Raw genomic sequence first — 18,966 nt, 5'->3', positions numbered from 1 at the left:
CTAATTTTTTCTATATATTTTTAGTTGTCCGATTAATTTCTTTCTATTTTTAGTAGAGACGGGGTCTTGCTCTTGCTCAGGCTGGTCTTGAACTCCTGAGCTAGAACAATCCGCCCGCCTTGGCCTCCCAGAGTTCTAGGATTACAGGCGTGAGCCACCGCACCCGGCCCATAGGTCGTCCTTAGCCCAATATCCATTAATCTGACCTTTTCTCCATCACCTCCCCAAACTCCTGCAACTTTCTTCCTCTGTGTCATAATCAGTGGAATTCCTACCTTCTCAACCTCTTCTCCAAACATTTTCCCCACATTCTTACAGTGAAACCTCCTGCCCGATGACTTTGCTTCCCCTGCCACTTCCAGATTATTGTGATTCTCTCTGCCCAAAAGCTACCCAAGTCTTTTTTCTCTCCACACTTTTAAGATTTTCTCTTCATCACCGATTTTAAGCAATATGATTATGATGTGCTTTGGTATAGTTTTCTTCATGTTTCTTCTGCTGGATTCTTGAATTTCTTAGATTTGTGGGTTTATAGATATCATCAAGCTTGGAGTTTTTCTGCCATTATTTCTTCAATTTTTATATTTTTGCACCATCCCATCTTATTCCATGCCCTCCCCCATTACCAGAGCTCTTCTCCATCTGAGAATCCAATTACATGTTTATTAAGCCACTTAAAATTGTCCCACAACTCACTAATGATAATATTTTTTGATTGTTTTTAGTTTTTATTTCTCTGTGTACCATGGTGGATAGTTTCTATTGCTATATCTTCAAGTTCACACTGATCTTTTCTTCTGCAATGTCTAATCTATTAAATCCTGTCAGTATATTTTTTTCATATCAGACATCGATTATATTTTTCATTTCTAGAAGTTCAATATTGGTCTTTTTATGTCTTCTATGTCTCCCCTTAACATGCTCATGCTTTCTTCTATCTTCTTGAACATAGGCAGTATGTTTACAGAGGTTTTACCATTCCAGCTGTTAGGAATGTGAACTGTTCCCAGCCTTATGTGAACTATGGAAACTGTTCTGCCTGTTCCTTTTTGGTGGTCCTTTTTCCAGTCTTGGGTAATTTCCTCACTGTGTTTGCTGACCAGTGCCCTTTTGAAGACTCAAGGTGAACTCTGTGTAGATCCAGAACTTTTTCGCTAAAGCTTCCTCCTCTCTCGTATTCTACCTTAATAATTCTAGCTATGTTGGCCTCTTCAAATTCTCAACTCTCATCTCCTCAACTCAGGAAAACTGCTGGGCTTTGTTTGGGCTCCCCATCTCCGTGCTGCTGCATGGAAATTCTCTCCAGATAGTAAACTGAGGCAATTATAGGGGACACAGTCCTGTTCTGCCTGTTGTCTAATGTCTGAAAACCATTGATTGATATGTTTTGTTTGAAATTTATTTATTTAGTTTAATGTATTTTTATTTTTCGTTTTTAGTTAAGATGAAAGGATAAATCCACTTCCTGTTACTCCACCATGGCCAAAACAGTCTTTGGTCTAATTTTATCTGACTATAATTCCCACTGCTCTACAGACCACCACACACCCATCTCCGGGTCATCCACCTTTACTGCTTAAAGATGTCTTGGCTTATTATTACTACTTAGGACACCACTCCTTTCATAGATCTGGTTAATTCAATATCCAGATGATCTTTTCAATATCCTGGCCTCTCAGTTCCCTTCTATTCCATGATCATGTCCTCTGTCCTACCACAGCTGCCCACTCTCTTGGTCATACTCTGACCTTATCTTTGCCATAACTGTATCCATGTCATAATCTCAATTTCAAGTATTGCATTCCTCAACTACCACCTCTTCTCTTTCCACTCATTCCCTCTAGTACTCTAACAACAACAAGTTCTTGATCCAATAAGGGATGACAATTTTGGAGCCTACTGCTTTTTCTCATCCATTTCATGTGCTTCCTTTTCTCCTTTACCCAGCATAGATTCCATGAATCATTGTTATTATTATGCTCTATATAACCCTCCACTCTTGGCCTGCACGTTGTCAGTCTTACTCACCTGGCAAAACTGCAACTCTGGTTACATCTCTTTCTCTGCCAACTCTGCCCATGCCTGCACTTGCCCGGCAGAGCAGGTTGGAGGAAAACATACAACCATGCTGACTGGTCTCACTTCAAATTAATGATCAATCACTTAAAGCAGGCCCTTCATGCTGCTCAACAATCCTACTACAATTTCCTAGTCCAAGTGTTTTCCATTTTCCTAGAAAATAGTTTCATAACTTATCCTCTCTCCAATAACTGCTCCCCTATCCTCACTTGTCAGGTGATCATTGTTTCCTATTTTCTGAGAAATACAAGCAAAGATAACATCCATAGCTCTTACTACCCACCATCTGCATCTGTATCTGTATACTTTTCTTCTGTTACTACTGAAGAATTAGCTGTCAATGCTTCTATCTAAGGCCAACTTGTCTACCAGTGCTCTAGAGGACTGCATTCCATCCTGCCTACTCAAGGACATGGCTACAGCGGTTCCTCCCTCTCTCTCTAGCATCATCAATTTCCCCCTTTTATTGGATACATTAGGATACTGCATTACAACGATATGCTTTAATATCACTTACTTTAAAAAAAAAAAACAAACCTCAGTGGCCACATTTCCTCTGGCTACAGCCCCATTTCTCTTGCTGCCCTTTATGGTATAACTTCTTGAAAGAAATGTCTACATTCACTATCACCAATTTCTCTCCTTACATTTAATTTTGAACTCTCTACACCACTCCAGTGAGATCATTGTTTTAAAGGACACCAAAGATCTCCACAGCAATCCAAGGCTCTATTCTCAGCCCTCACAAGCTGGTTCTTTCTTATCTCCCCAACCTCTAAATGCTGAAATGCCCCATGGCTCAGTCCTCTTCTCTGGCGAAACTACACCCCTCTCCACAGGTGATCTTATCCAGCCCCATGGCTTTAAATACCATCATAGGCTGACAACTCCCAAATTTATTGTGCAGACCTCTCCCTGAACAACTTACTTGTACATCCAACCAATAGTTTAATTTGTCTACTTGGATATCTAATAGGCATTTCTTATCCCTGACCTTCATGCCATCTGCTCCCAAAATGCTCCTTCCACAATCTTCCACATCTCAATAAACTGAAACTCTATGCTTTTTCCCAATTACTAATACCAAAAAGTTGAGAAACATCTTAGACTCCTCTCCCTCCTTCAAACCCCACATCTGATCAATCAACAAATAATGATGAGTCTACTTTCAACATATATCTGCAATCTAACCACTTCTCAAATCCTCCATTACTATCACCCTGGTTGGAAACCACAATCAGCTCCCATCTGGGTTATTCTACTAGCCTAACTGGTCTCCCGGTTCTCAAGGTAATAGAAGAGTCATCATTTTACTCTTCTGCTCAAAGCCTTCCTCACTCCTTAATGGCCAACATCCTTACAATGGCTTATAAGGCCCTGTATGACCCAGTCTCCTACTACCTCTCTGACCTCATCTCCTACCAGTGTCTCACTGGCTCTATTCCAGCCAACAGGCCTCACTATTCTTTCTTGGATATGCCAAACAAGTTTAGAACCTTTGTCTTAGCTATTCCTTTTGCCTAAAACGGTCCCCTCCAGAACTGACATGTCAGGTGTCCTTACTCCTTCAGGTGTTTGCTCAAACACACTTTAACAGTGAGGCCTTCCCCGACATGCTATATAAAGTATAATACCACCCTATCACATTCCCATTCTCCATTACCCTCCTTTATTTTTCTCCAAAGCATTTAACACCACCTGACATACTAAATATTTAATTTTATTGTTTCCTGCCTGGATCTCCTCACTAGAATGGGGTTCTGTGAAAGTTATATCCTCAGTGCATAGCACACATTTGGTTGCTATCTCCTTGGAACTTTCCTCAGTTGCTTCCAGGGCACACTTGCTCTTGGCTCTCCTGTCTGCTTGCCGGTAAATGAAAAGGGATGGGAAGGTACAAAACCCATCTTAGGAAGATAATTGGTCTTCTATGTATGCTAAGTTGGGAGGGGCCCACAGCAGCATGAAGGCTAGACAACTAAATATTCCCTAGGGAGCAACATATTTCAGTACCTAGGGAGGCCAAGAACTTGTTTTCTATGAGTGCAGATAGGACAACTGCAGCAAGACAGCCAACATATGAAAGTGTATTAGCTTTAGGCTGGGCATGGTGGCTCACATCTGTAATTCTAGCACTTTGAGAAGCCAAGGCAGGAGGATCGCTTGAGGCCAGGACACTGAGGCCAGCTTGGGCAATATAGCAAGATCCTGTCTCTACAAAAAATAAAAAAAGAAAGTAAGTGTATTTGCTATCTTCTACTGAAAATGAAAACTACCTCCTAAAACAGAGAATTTTTAAATTTATTTTTTATTGCTTCAACCAATGGAAAATATAAAATTGAATTCACCAAATAGTCACAGAAACTATGAAAGAACTAAGTTACTTATTTTATAAATAGGTAGTTTCTAATTTATCTGGCAATGGATATTAGATCCAATTATAATAAGGGCAAAAATTAACATTTTTCTATGATAAAAACAAGGTGGGCTAAATTTTGGAAACGATATTGAAAAATAAAAAGAAACTACGAAACAGCATTTTCCCCTAAATTTAGCCAATCTTGTTAAGGAATGACCAAGGAATTGTCACACAGTGAAGGAGACTAAGAAGAAATGACAGCTAAATCCAACAGGGGACCCTAGGCTGAATCTTGGAAGAGGAAAAAAAAAAAAAAAAGACATTAGTTGGAAAAACTAGTGAAACTCAAATAAAGTCTATATTTTATTAAAATGTAAACAACAACAACAAAAATCCAAAAAAGAAAATCTCCATTCAGTACAAGAAGCCCTTCCTCAGCACCTAGCACACATCCTCTGCGTAAGTTCATATTCTACCTGGAAGTTCTCCACCAGTCAAGACACACCCTTCCAGGGCTGGATATCTTTAATTGTTAGAAAGGTTCTTCCTTGTATTGCTTTGAGTTATATTCCTTTGTAACGTCACTCAGTCTAGTTCTTCCTTCTAGAACTACACATTAGTCTAATTCCTCTTTTACTTGATCTTCACATATTCTACATTCTTCTCAAGTTTCTTTTTGAAGCTTGACATAACCAGTTCCCTTCATCTCATGATGTTTATGCCCTTTATCATTCTCACCACACAACCTTTAAAGTACTTCAGTTTGTCAAATGGCCTTCTCAAGATCAATGCAAAGAACTGAAGAGTAATGTAGAGCATTTCAAACCGTTTCTCTTCTTGTTTTGGACACTACGCTTCTATGCCTAAAACCATCCTCTCTTTTAGCAGCCACATTACATTGTTGATCATTAATGAATTCACAATGAGCAATTCCTTAGTCTTTTTCATATGGATTCCTATGAAGGAACTGTCAGGAGGGGAGGAGGAAACATAGCTGTTAACATCATCCTGCTTTTTTATTCTCTTAATAACAAATCACATGGGTGCTAACGATGTGCCCAACAATTACAGTTCTATTCTTACCTACACTGGACTTTTGCTATGGTCTGAATGTTTGTGTCCCCCTCAAATTTATATTTTGAAATCCTAACCCCTAAAGTGATGGAATAAGGAGGTGGGGGTCTTTGCGAGGTGATTAGGTTATGAGGGTGGATCCCTCATAACTGGTACTAATGCCCTTGTAAGAGACCTCAGAGAGATTCCTTGCTCCTTCCTCTATGTGAGTACAAGGAAAAGACCACTCTGTAAAAAGCAGACTCTCACCAGATACTGATTCTGCCTGAGCCTTCGTCTTGGAATTCCCAGGCTCCCCAACAGTGAGAAAGAATTGTCTGTTTTTTATAAGCTACCCAGTTTATGATATTTTGTTAAAGCAGCTTCAGCAGACTAAGACAACTTTCCAAATCTGACTAAAGAAACTATTTCAACAAAACATATAAAAGGCTGAAAACAAACTACAAAAAGTCGTTCTCAAACATTATCCAACCAATAAAGCTAAAATCTTGAAGGTAGACCATCACTACCAATCATTCGCCCATATTTATGTAGTATAATTTTTTTTTTTTTTTTTTGAGACAGAGTCTCACTCTGCTGCCCTGGCTAGAGTGAGTGCCGTGGCGTTAGCCTAGCTCACAGCAACCTCAAACTCCTGGGCTCAAGCGATCCTCCTGCCTCAGCCTCCCGAGTAGCTGGGACTACAGGCATGCGCCACCATGTCTGGCTAATTTTTTCTATATATTTTTAGTTGTCCAGATAATTTATTTCTATTTTTTTTTAAGTAGAGACGGGGGTCTCGCTCTTGCTCAGGCTGGTCTCGAACTCCTGAGCTCAAACAATCCGCCCGCCTCGGCCTCCCAGAGTGCTAGGATTACAGGTGTGAGCCACCGTGCCCGGCCTATGTGGTATAATTTAATGCCTTGATTCTCAGCCCTGTGACCTTTTTTTCCCCTCCTCACAGAATCGCACTGGTAACTGGAAAAGTGAGATGTCCAGAGTACCCCTCTATGAAAGAGAGTCTTCATTCACCTGCAAGCTTTACCTGAGAGTCATAAATCTCAACTGAAAAAGCCACCTAGTCACTTACACACATTTTAAAGCTGCCGTGCACCACCTTCCAGAAACCAAAGCATCAGACCTGAGTTTCCCCATATCCCTTCCTGGGCTGGAGTCACCTATTACACAAAGCCAACTCATAACTTCCTTACACCTGGGCATCATCAATCTATTTTCTGACCTCTCACCCTCAACATTCCCAAACATCTTTGAAGTCAAAGCATTAGTCATTTTTGTCAGGTGTAAATAACATACACAGCACGTGCATAAGGACGCTCTGATGTCCACAACATGCACAAACTTGAACATTTCGAGATCGCTTAAATCCCTGATGTTGCATAAAGGGCCTTGATAAAAACACAAATATTTGCAAAGCAGCCTTCCCATAGTTGTCGCTTTGGGGACGCAGGGTTCCTAAGTCACGAATGGGATGCCAGCAACATTCCGTCACCTCACACAACCCCTAACACGAAGCCAAGGGAGGCGGCTGGCAGGCCTGAAGCGCAGGCTGGCGCCGGCTCCCCAGGAGTGACAGCACCGGCCGGCGCTTCCTGACCCCTCACCTCTCTTGTCCAGGAGCCACATGAACGCGAAGCAGGGAAGGAAGCCGATGGGCCCCCAAAGCACGAGCAGCGCGATGTCCCAGCTGGAGAAGCCGTAGGCCTGGCGCGCCGAGTTCTGGATGGGGCCCCAGGTGTTCCAGACCAGGCCCTGCGCGAACGCGAGCAGCGAGAAGAGGAGCAGCACCAGCCAGCGGCGCCCGTACACCCGTCCGGGACCCGGGACCGCCGCAGGCAGCGCCGCCGCCGCCGCCGCCTCCCGGTTTCTCCAGGCAGCTCCCGGCGCAGGCCCGAGCCCGGGCCCCAGCAGCGGCTGCCGCTCCTCCTCGCTGCTCCAGCCCGAGCCCATGGCGACCCGCCGCCCGCTGGGCCCCCGCCCGGCGCAGTCCCGGTCACCGCCGACCAGCCCAGCGCAGAAGTGGCCGCAGCAGCAGGAGGCGGAGGTTGCTGTGGTCGCCCTCAGCCTCCCGGCCGCGCCTGGTGCGCCTGCGCGGCCCCAGCCGCCGGCGGGGAGGCGGGGCAGGTTGCGAGTAAGCTGGGGATCCCACCTCCCTGCCGCGGTGGCCGGGAAACGCTGGCGGGAGGAGAGGATCCGGGGTCCCGGAGGAGGGTAGAGAGGACTTGAAATCACAGGGAAGAGCGCGCCTGAGCCGGGTAAAAGGGAACTCCTAGAAAGACTGTGTTAGAGGAGGTTGGACAACGAACCCTGGGGTTGTTGGAGGAAGTGCCCAAGTGGTCACTTAATAAGGTGAGATTGAAGTGTAGTGGAGTCTCGAGGGATTGTCTCATGAAAATCGTTTGTTTTCTATGTACAGTTAGTACTGCCTCGTTTAGTTTTTTTGTCTTACATATCCAACGAGATTATAAACTAGCCACTTTCATTCATATACACAAAAAATACAATCCTTCTACCCATTTTGAAATAGTAGGCGAGCAATAAAGATATGTTAAGGTTGGAAGATTTTTGTCCTAAAGTGACCTGTTCAGTTACTATGGGTTTTTTTAACGAAACTAAAATTTTAGTGTCTCCACTTACTATGATTTTGACCAAAGAGTAAACAAGGAAAAAGGTGGAGGTTGTTAATCTCTTCATCAGGCAGCTGTTTGTTTATTTTGATGTACAAATCCAGAAGCCCTGACAGCTGTCGATCAGTGTTCTTGAAAACCTAAGTCAAGCAGTCTGGCGACCCACGGCTTGCCTGGGTCGGGAAATGAGTCACAGGGAATGCAAAGGATATTTTGCGTGAGGTTCGTATTCCCAGCAGCCACGAAAACCACATGGAGTCACGTTGCTGCCAGAAGGGTAAGAGAGGTGGAAGAGAAGCGTGAGCTACCCTAGTGTTCGAGACTGGTAAGAGCGACTGCCGGGTAAGCGAACGCAGAGACCCACTCTACCGCCCGGAGCCCCACAAAACAGCAAGCCACCCCTAAAAGTCCAATCCTGTTGGGTGGAGAAAAGCCAAAGCGGAAGGGAAGGACCTGACTAGAAAACCAGGAGAAGCAGAAACGAAGCTAAGACTATATGAAAAAATACTTAAGTTCTGGGGAAGGTAAAAAGCGCCACAACACAGACCACGTGCTAGCATTTCAACACCGGGGAATCAAAACAAAGCTACGTGCCCCGCCCAGCATCCGTCACGTGACTTCCACGTGAGCCGGGGCTTCCGGGGGAACCCTGTAGGAGCAGCGGGGACTCCTTCCTGTGGTGCCGCTTCAGACCCCGGTGTGGCCCCCTTCTCTGACCCCACTCCAGCCCCGCTCCACTTTGGGCTCCGGCGGAGCCTGCCTCCGGGTAGCTATGGCTGCAGGCTCGGAGGCGACCACTCATCTGACCCTTGCAACTGGAGCTGGACGGGAGGAAGGTAGGTGCCCAGGCTGAGGTCAGACCCTGCGTGCAAACCCGGTGCCAACTGATTCTCTTGGTACCGCTCGTGTGGCTGTTTTCCTTATCCCCATCCCAGATTTCTCTGGTCTTGCGTTAGGCTATGAGGAAGAATTATGTATTATCCAGTGAACGTGGCATTTCTGGAATTGTGGCATCCATATTTTTGGTCGTTGTACGGTTCTCGTATCCCTGTATCATACGAGTGCTGTTTCACTTACAGGGATGTTTTGAACGTCAGAGTGCATTAAAGTTAAACTTGTGAAACTGGAGTCACCCTTGAGGTAAATGGACGTAATCTGTGACTTTTGCACACAGGAATTAAGAGCTTTGATTCGATTTCAGTGGACCCTGGTTTAGCGAGTAGGTGAGGTTTGGAGGCCCATGAGCCTAAGATACTGTTAGTTTATTGAACGATTGCTCCGTGCATAGCACTGATCTGGATACTGCCACGAGATCCAGAGATTTTTGAATGTTTATAACAATGCCATGTCCCAAGGAACTTAACATCCAGTAAAGGAGCCTAGAAAGGAAAAAGAATGACTTAATATGTGATTACGTGATCTGTACCACCTGTAGTGCACACTCAGTGAGGGCTGTCGCTAGGAGGAAGGATCCCAGTGGGGAAAACATAAATTCTTTAAGGAGGGTATAGTTTGCGATGGGCCTTTCTTTTTGTTTTACTTAATGTTTTATACATTTTTGTTTCAGAATATTACAGGGGTACAAACGTTTAGATTACATATATTGCCTTTGCACCGCCGGAGTCAGAGCTACACGCTTGCCTATCGCCTAGACTGCGCACTGTGTCACCCATTAGGTGTGAGATGGGCCTTTCTGATTGGATGAGATAGTGACAAACTCAGATAGTAGTGCTGGGAGCTCAGGAAGACAGGGAACAGAAAAGTGCAGGATGGATGTATTTGAAGATCAAATAGTTTGCCTAGAGGGGGAGATACCCATACCGAGCAGAAAAAACAAATTATAACTTCCTACTAAACGACCCTTTCTCCCAGGGAGACAATTCTTGAGCTTAATCTATACCTCCAATTAGTTGATTATTCCATTTTCTGTCCACTGCTTGCCTTTATCCAGTTTCAAATGCACGCCATAGTTTGGCTTTGTAAGCTCTCCCTTGAACATAACTATTCTCCGGTCCCTCTCTGCATTTTATTCTGACAAAACCTTTACTCCAGAGGAACCTAACCTTTTGCCCTCTTTGAACCTGCATCTATATGGCTGAACTTTGGTGGAAAAATCCTGCACAAATTGATGACAGTATAAAATGAAAATTGCCAGACTCTTGAATATTCACTCAGTATGGGCCTGAGATCCCTCTGATCTTTGTTTCTGGAGTAAGTCTACTTTCTTTCTCCAGTAAGGATTCCCCAAACTCTCTATAACCTCTCTCCATCTCTTACTTTCAGCTGACGACTTTGCAAGTCAGTTCAATTCTGCATCTAATCTACTTTTTTCCTCCTTCACTATCAGACCGTAGTCTAAATCATCCACATTTCTCAACTACTACTGTGTCTTCCTGACTTGTATATGTTTCCTGTCTTATGCCCCTTCAATCCCTTCTCCATTCAGCAGCACTCTGTTATATAAAATTCTTCAATGAATTCTGTTGCACTTAGAGTAAAACCCAAAACTCCTAACCATGGCCTATAAAAATCCTTGGTCTGAGCTCTGCTTATGTCTTTAGCAGCTTCTCTTGTCACTCACCCACCTCCTGCTTTTCACAAAGCTGGTTTCTTAATCTTGCGAGACCTTACCAGACTAAACTATCTAAAGCAGTCAAGGTCACTCCGCCCCCCCAGCCCCCCGCCAGATGTTCTATAATGTAGTATCCTACTTCAGTCATTTTACTTATCACAATCTGTAATTACTTCTTTATTATTTGTTTTTTCCATTAGACTGTAAGTACCCTGAGGGTACCATAATGTGCCCAGCAGCAAGTACGATGCCAGGTACATAGCAGGCACTTAATACATATTGGTTGAGTGAATGAATAAGGAAACTCCACGCCAAGTCCAGAGGCAAGAGGAGAAAGCATGGCATGGTCCAAGAACTGAAAGAAGCTGGTATGAGGAGTGGTAAGAAAAGAGGGATCCTTCAGGTCACTTTAATGCCCAGTTAAGGAGTTCAGACTTTAAAACAGTGGGAAGCCTTAAAAAACTTTAGACAGGGAAGTAACATGATCAGATTTGGTTGTAGGAAGATCACTGTGGCTGAAGGGTGGGGCATAGGTTAGAGGGGAAAGACTGGAGGACAAACTACTTATTAATCCCTTTGAGCCTCAGTTTCCTCCTCTGTAAAATGTATGATTTTTTTTTTTTAATTTCAGAATATTACAGGGGTACAAACGTTTTGGTTACGTAAATTGCTTTTGTACCACTAGAGTCAAAGTTGTAAGTGTGCCTAAAATGCATGATTATTGTGAAAATTAAAGATAATATGTGTAGATTATCTAGCATAGTATCTGACAGGAATTAGGTATTTAAGAATGGTGAATATTAGTAATAGAAAGTGCCAGCCTTGGTGACGAATTGACATTGAAACAGAAAAAAGAAATTAGAGATGTTCTGTGAGAGAATGCTTTGCCTTAGATTAGATAAGGCTGATGTGAACAAAGGTTAAGAAAAATATATACATTAAATAAATTCAAGTGAAAGCATCAGTACATTCAATACAATGGTGAATATAATGAGAGTCATAGAAAAGTTCATTTTTGAGCAAACATTTTCACTCCATCATTAAAAAATATTCGAATGCACACTATAAACAGGGGACTCTCTCATTCAGTGAGGTAGAAGACAGTCCTTGCCCTAAAATAGCTTATAAATACCGTTTTCAGGAAAAACAGACACAAATAAAAAGAATTACAGTGTTAGATATATCCACAAGGTAGGGTGCAATTAGGTGGAATGTAATACTTAATTTTATATGTATTAAGTGCTCTGGGGGCTTAGAGGAGAAAGAACTAATACAAATTGGGTTGGTTTGTCCTTCCTAGAATTATTTCTTGAAGATTTGGTGAGGTGAGGCTAGCGTGAAATGAAGTGAAAGCCCATGGCATGTTGGGTTGGAGGGTAGGGAGGAAGGTGAGGGGACTGATTCTACTAGAATGGAAGTGGTGACAGAGAACACAGGTAAAAAGGAAGAAGATTTGTCTGCTAAGTCCAGAGAAGAGCAGGGTGAAAACAGGAAAGGTGAAGTGAAGAAGAGGAACATCATGGGTTTCAGTCTTCTCAGAAAAATAGAGCAAGGCACCACAAAAGTGAGGAAGTGGAGAGGGATATTGGGGATGTTGAGACTGAAGAAGGTCTGGAATGGCTGCCGTAGGGTGGAGGGTTATTAGGAGGAGTCAGCGATTGGGAACAGGAGAGGGTAATGAGTGAAGGTGAACATGAAATCCTGGAACTGGTCCCTTTGTTTTCAGATTGCTTCTGGTTATGCTCAGTAGCTCATTATGTAAAAGTGGGGAAAACAAGTAGTTTCAATAAAGTTTCATACATTGCTAAAAAAAATGAGGTGTGAATTCTTATTCAGTTATCCAGAAAACATTTATTTAACCTCATTTTATGTCACAAGCACTGTGCTGTTCTCTAGGGATATAAAAGTAAGAGGCTTGCCTTCAAGGATGTGTGTCTTTTTTAATTGAAGTATCAGCTTGGAAATTATTTAAAACAAACTTGAAGATACTTATTAAGAATCAATTCATTTATTTTTTTCTTTTAAGATTTCTGGATCAGAAACAAAAGTATCAATTTAAATTCTGAATGTGAGATGTTACTTCCAGGATCGTGCATTGGTGGAAGCATTCAGTGAAATTAAACATTGCGATTCTTTGAGTCTGATTCTGTCTTTCAGACTCGGGTTATTATATTTCTATTGGGCTCTCATATTTTTAGTTATAGCCAGGATTATGCCTTGATGAAGAGAAGAATGTATTCTTAGTACTCTTCTTCCAGCTTCTTGAGGAAATATCTCATTCCAGAATTTTATGGATTGAGTTTCTTGTAGAGCTGACATTCCTACTTAACTCAGTTGAGACACATATTCTCCATGTCATTTTTGTTCTCATTTTAAAAAGAGGTGGAGGGCAGAGGAGTCTAAAGAAAAGCAAAAACCTATATAATCTCAAAAAGTTAAAAAAAATTCCCATGCTAGAGCACATGTGTAAATCTTAACATAACTAAAATACTTTGTACTTGGTAATGAAAAACAACACTGTTGAATTTTTTTATTGTGTTAAAAACACGTAACATTTACTATGTTAACCATCTTTAAGTGTACAGTTCAGTACTGTTAAGTAGATTCACATTGTTGTGAAAGAGATCTCCAGAACTTTTTCAACTTGCAGATCTGAAACTCTGTATCCCCATTAAGCAATAACTTCCCCTTTTCCCCTCCCCTCAGTCCTTGGTAACTGCTATTCCATTTTCAGTTTCTATAATTTTGACCACTTTAGATACCTCACATAAGTAGAAGCAAGCATACAGTATTTGTCCTTTTGCGACTGGCTTGTTTCACTTAGCATAATGTCTTCAAGGTTTATCCATGTTGTAGCATGCAGCCAGATTTCCTTGCTTTTCAAGGCTGAATAATATTCCAATGTATATAAAACCATTTTGCTTATCCATTCATCCATCAATAGATGTTTAGTTGCTTCTGCCACTTGGCTCTTAAAATAGTTCTGCTATGAACGTTGGTGTGCAAATATTTCAAGACCCTACTGTTGAATATTTTTAATGAAAAGTAAGGTGAAATCATTTATTTTGAATTATGGAAAATTAGAGAAAACTAGAGTTAGATGGAAACATTTTAGTAGAAATTTTGAAGATACTTTGGGAGTATTGCAAAAACCTTTAGGAATGGTTGAGACACCACTCCTTCTAGTGTTAATCACACTTAAAATATAGATGAGTTTACTTTTCCTTGCTTTAGGTTTAAGACCAGTATTACTTTAGAATTTATAAGTATTATTTATGAGCCATTTTTTGAGAAGATAAATATTCTGGGTTAACTGGGCAAGTTATAAGTGTAAGAGAATGGGAAGAAACTATGTGAACTCTTTGGTAACTGTCTCAGGTGTCCAGCCTGAACCTTCTTGGGTGTTCACTGCCACACAGAGCATTGATATTGACAAGATTATGTCATGATAGCCTCAACACTAACATTTGTGGTTTCTTCAGTGGCAAAGGACCACCTTCTAGACCTTGAAATTCAAAGGGTTTATGACTGTTTGTCATTTTACTTAAGCATCATGTTGCCTTTCAGGAGAATTTTCTTAGTTTGTATTGACATTTTAAAACAGTGGCTACAAAATGAAAAATTGTTTTTGCTGTAAGTTTTACCATTCAGTCTTTAGTACTAATACCGTCATTTCATTAGATAGTACTTGCATGATCCCATCAAGGTTTTTCTGACATTGTCCAAATGATCATTATTTTTTACCCTAATATCTTCCATTCTGGAGGTTTTAAAATTTGTTATATGTATAACAATACTGTCTGGTTGAAGAAACATCATACACTTACATATATACATTCAGATATAAATTACCTCACCATGCTAGGACCCAGTTTTAATCTATGCTGTATCACTAAGGTGATTTTCTGTATGGTAATTTGTGACTTACTCTTATGTCACCTTCTGAAAGTTTTTTAATATCTATAATTTTTCTGTTAAATTATATCTGACATGAAAGACAAGTTAATTTCAATTTCAGGATCTTTGTTATAGTCTATCAGTATTTGGAGAGTATTCTGGAAACTTGGTAAATGTTCTTTATTCTCATCTTAAATTCTAAATCTCAGATACAAATCCAGGCCAGGTGTTAATTGACTGAAGCCAGATAGCTAGCAAATTTAGAGAAATTAGGTTTCAAATTATCTTCTACTTTGCATTAATTTAAAAACATACGAAGAAAAAGGCAATTGGCTTTTCAGTGGTGTTTCATGATCTCCAAAGAATTGGATGTAACTAAGACTGTAATAAATTGACTGAATAACATGCTATGATTGGAGGGAGAAAAGACTATTGTGCAACACCCAGATCACTAACTGTTTTTTTCAGCAATTTCTGAGTCATCTGGTTAGAAATTGCTGCTTGCTGCAAGTTTAGACCTAAATACACTTATCCTTTAAAGGCAGTTAAGGTTGCTTCAGAATTTTTATAGCTCTTTGCAAATATTCCTGGCGTGGAATGACTGGGTGCATCCGTAGGCTATTTAATTAATACGGTATAGCATTGCATTCTTCTTTAAAGGAAATTGTAACACTTAAATTTGTTAATTTAATGTACCACTTCATTGTTGATTAAACTATCAGAAGTGAAATTAGTTTTATCGCACAACCAGCTGATTGTTTTATTTCAGTGATGGGCCTGAAGTTCTGTAAATATGCTAATTTCCTGTTATGGTAAGCATCCTACTACTCTTATTTTATACACACTTTATAACTTTCATTCATTTAGCAAATATTTTGTCATTTAATATATACCAGTCACTAGGCCAGGTGTTTCTCAGCATATTTTAGTGTTGAAAGTCTCCTGTTAAATAATCTCTGGGAGGCCTGGGATTCTTAGATCAGATCATTAAAAAATTTTTAAAAAATTTAACATTACGCTGGATAAAAAAAATTTACTTCTTTGAAGCTGTTTTGTCAAAACAATACTCATTTGTTACTGTTGGCCTGTGTATGTATTTGTGGAAGGCTAACCAGATATGTCTACCCAAATATGAGAACCAGAAACCAAAGCCATATCTGGTCTATTGGCTCTGATATAAGATAAGTAGAATAAATAAATCCCTACCCCAAAAGGACTGGTGCTTCCATCTTCTCTGCCCTTTAAAGTTCTAGAAACAAAATGTTTAAAGGTTGAATATTTTATAACCTTAGAACTAAAAGATTGCTACAGTGGATCAGACCACCCATGATTCATCCAGCCTAAGCCACAGAATACTTTATAGGGCGAATATGGTTGTCCTTGAAAATGACCAATCTCAGAAGACAAGCTGTTATACTAGTTATAAACTAATAAGAGTCTTGACTGTGAGAGTTTATTTTTTTATGTAGAAGGATTCAGGAGGTAGAATTTTACTGGTGATATTCAGTAGCACAAAGATTGACATCTCTGCATTCTTTTGGCCAAGTTTTGCAGTTTCCTGGGCCTTTCTTTTGTCTCTCGTGATGGCCAACCATTATGTCTGCTTTCCGAGCAGCAAATAAGAGAGAAGGACAAGGGCAAAAAGGCTGACCTAGCAATTTCCAGGTATATCTCTGCCTCTTATTGTCTCCAAAGGAGTATGGGAAATACAATTTTTCAGTCACTCCCCTTGCCCAAAGTTCTGTTAGTAAGGAAGAAGAGAACAAGTATTGGGTAGGTAGGTGTTAAAGAAAAAATTATTCGGTGATACTTGTTAAAGCATGGTAAGGAAGACTATTCAGGACCATCAAGATAGGTATAAGGACTACTGCAACAAAGTCTTGCAAGTCGGGGAGAGAGGTTAGGCTCAACCCCAAATACAGCATGGGCAAGTGGGAATTTAGAGCCAAGGAGCAGTATGGGGGTTAGGGGATAGAAAATTACTAAGGTAAAACCAACCTAACAGGATTCTTGCTGAAGACAGGCCAGGGTGATCAGACATCACCTGGAGGTTAGTGTGGAATAAGGACCCTGGTCAGATATCCGCAATGCTCAGATATCAGCAATGGGGGGAGGGGGTTCTTGCTAAAGTGATTTAGCAGAGTTCTTGGCTGGGCACAGTGGCTCATGCTTGTAATTCTGGCACTCTGGGAGGCTGAGGGGGAAGGATTGCTTGAGCTCAGGAGTTCCAGAACAGCCTGAGCAAGAGCGAGACCTCATCTCTACAAGAAATAGAAAAACTAGCCAGGTGTGGTGGCACATGCCTGTAGTCCCAGCTACTTGGGAGGCTGAGGCAGGAGGATCCCTTGAGCCTAGGAGTTTGAGATTGCAGTCAGCTATGATGACGCCACTGCACTCTAGTCCAGGTGACAGAGCAAGATTCTGTCACAAAAAAAAAGTGACTTAGCAGAGTTCTTTACTAAAACTGGATTTTACACGGTAGTGCACGGATGGACCTAGCAGAAGATTCACAGCCTGATGGGTTTGTCTGAGGAAAGAATCTTTGTCATAGGCAACTAGCAGTCTGTACTGCAGGTGTGGCACCCACCCCCACATACACACCACTGCCCAAAACGTTGCTTTTTCCCCAGAGCACACGTGGATTATTATCTATGAGTTAATCTTAAGCTTTCTTGAACATATTTATCTTTTCAGGTTATATTTTGTCTCCCAAGTTTCCAGCCCTATTTAGGCTGCACAGTTTTAATTCTCTGGAAATGGGATTGTGCAGTAGAAAGAGCACTGTCCTTGGAATGAGAGGACCTGATCAGTTCCAGTTCATCTGACATCTAAGCTTCCATTTCTCCCTTTGGATAATGGAAATAAGATAATTTTTCTGCCTGTGTTCTACAGGCTTCTTTTAGGATCAGATGAGCACTTTTATTTTAATGGATATTCTAGTACATTGTGAACAGTAAAGCATTATACAATTAAATATATGATGTTATAATGCTCATATTCAAAAATCAAACTTTTTATCTTCGCAATAGAATGAGCTGTTGCTCCTGACTTTTTTTGATGGCCAGTCACCAAGTCTAGAAACCTCAGTCTTTTGGCTGCATGTGACTCTCACCCCACATCTCTGGTTGTAATAGTCTTTGATATTAGTCTCTCGGTATTTCTCCATCTTTATCGTCTCCGCCTTCCTTACTGCTCCCCTTGTTCAGGACCTCATTATCACACTTTGTTCTTGGCTATTACAGTAGCTCTCTGAATCAACTTCAGGCCCTGCTCTCCCTTCCCATCCCACATCTGTACACATTTCCACACAGCCTTAATTCCTATTTCCAATGGATATAATATACCATGAGAGTGCTATATCATAATATCAGTAAATATTTTTCTACTTTGGGGCATTTATATTTTTAGTTGTTATAATGTGGTAGTAGACATTTTGTGTGTATGTGTATACTATGTATAATATATATGGTTATGTATATAGCTTATGATTATTTTGTTAGAGTAAATTCCTATAGCATGAGTTACTGGGATAAAGGATGTTCTTTGAGACTTAGGCTTTGTTTTCCCAGTTGTTTACCAAAGGATGTTTCTAATTTATATGCTGTGAACAACAGTATACTGTATATCATGAATGTACCATAGTTTTTCATAGTGTAGAGGATCAATATATGCCATCCCAAAATTTGCTTCTTTGGCATACTGATTATTTTGAGTTAAAGGCACTGAAAAACAACAGATGCAAGAAGGGCACTCTGACCTTCCCTTTTCTTCCCAAAAGCAGGAGATGCAACTTCCATGTGAAAGTTGCCCTCCCTGTGCCAAGAGAAAGGAAGACATCCTTATAACCAGAGACAGGGAATCAAGGCTGACAGAAATCAGTACAAACAAACCTTGTTAAACTAACCCTTATCTTCCAAGTCACTTTTCCACAATTAATTGCAATTTTCTACTTTTTGTTCAACCTAGTATATAAGCGTTAGGGTCTAACTGCTTCTTTGGGTCTTCATTTTTCTTGTGAGGGCTCCCATGTACCTGTGAAAATTACTAAATAAAATTTATGTTAATTTTCCCCTCTTAGCCTGTTTTACGTCAGTCCCAGATCCCAGCACAGAGACCGTAAGAAGGCAGAGGAAAAATTTTACCTCCCCCACAAAGGCATAGCAAAACTTTAAAAATACATAATAAGAAAATGTGGCTTGTTCAATTTCATGCACATGGGACCCAGGCACACCAAGTCTAGGAAGATTTGTTGCATTGCAATCTAGGTAACCTTGTACTGAAAACATTTATAGGCCAGTGTGGATGAGGACCTTGAATGTAAAGTTGAAATACATATCAAAAGTGGAAAAGAAAAAAAAAAC

The 18,966-nt window shown here is 41.0% G+C and overlaps 2 protein-coding genes across 2 annotated transcripts in view; one reads left to right on the top strand and one right to left on the bottom strand.

The window, feature by feature from the left end:
- DIRC2 (disrupted in renal carcinoma 2) overlaps nucleotides 1-7,561 on the bottom strand; it is a 105,849-nt gene extending 98,288 nt beyond the window's left edge. Inside the window, exon 1 of the mRNA XM_012639594.1 lies at nucleotides 7,114-7,561. Within this exon, the coding sequence (XP_012495048.1) occupies nucleotides 7,114-7,459 (346 nt within the window). The 5' untranslated portion in view covers nucleotides 7,460-7,561. The remainder of the gene's footprint in view (nucleotides 1-7,113) is intronic.
- A 1,204-nt stretch (nucleotides 7,562-8,765) lies between these two features.
- The window catches only part of HSPBAP1 (HSPB (heat shock 27kDa) associated protein 1), a 54,076-nt gene continuing 43,875 nt past the window's right edge, over nucleotides 8,766-18,966 (top strand). Inside the window, exon 1 of the mRNA XM_012640317.1 lies at nucleotides 8,766-8,972. The gene's annotated coding sequence lies outside the window, so the exon portion shown is untranslated. The remainder of the gene's footprint in view (nucleotides 8,973-18,966) is intronic.

This window comes from Propithecus coquereli, unplaced genomic scaffold, assembly GCF_000956105.1.
Source record: "Propithecus coquereli isolate 6110/MARCELLA unplaced genomic scaffold, Pcoq_1.0 Scaffold10, whole genome shotgun sequence".
NCBI lineage: Eukaryota > Metazoa > Chordata > Mammalia > Primates > Indriidae > Propithecus > Propithecus coquereli.
Note: the sequence above shows the minus strand (reverse complement) of the source record. Positions and strands in the feature narration are given on the sequence as shown.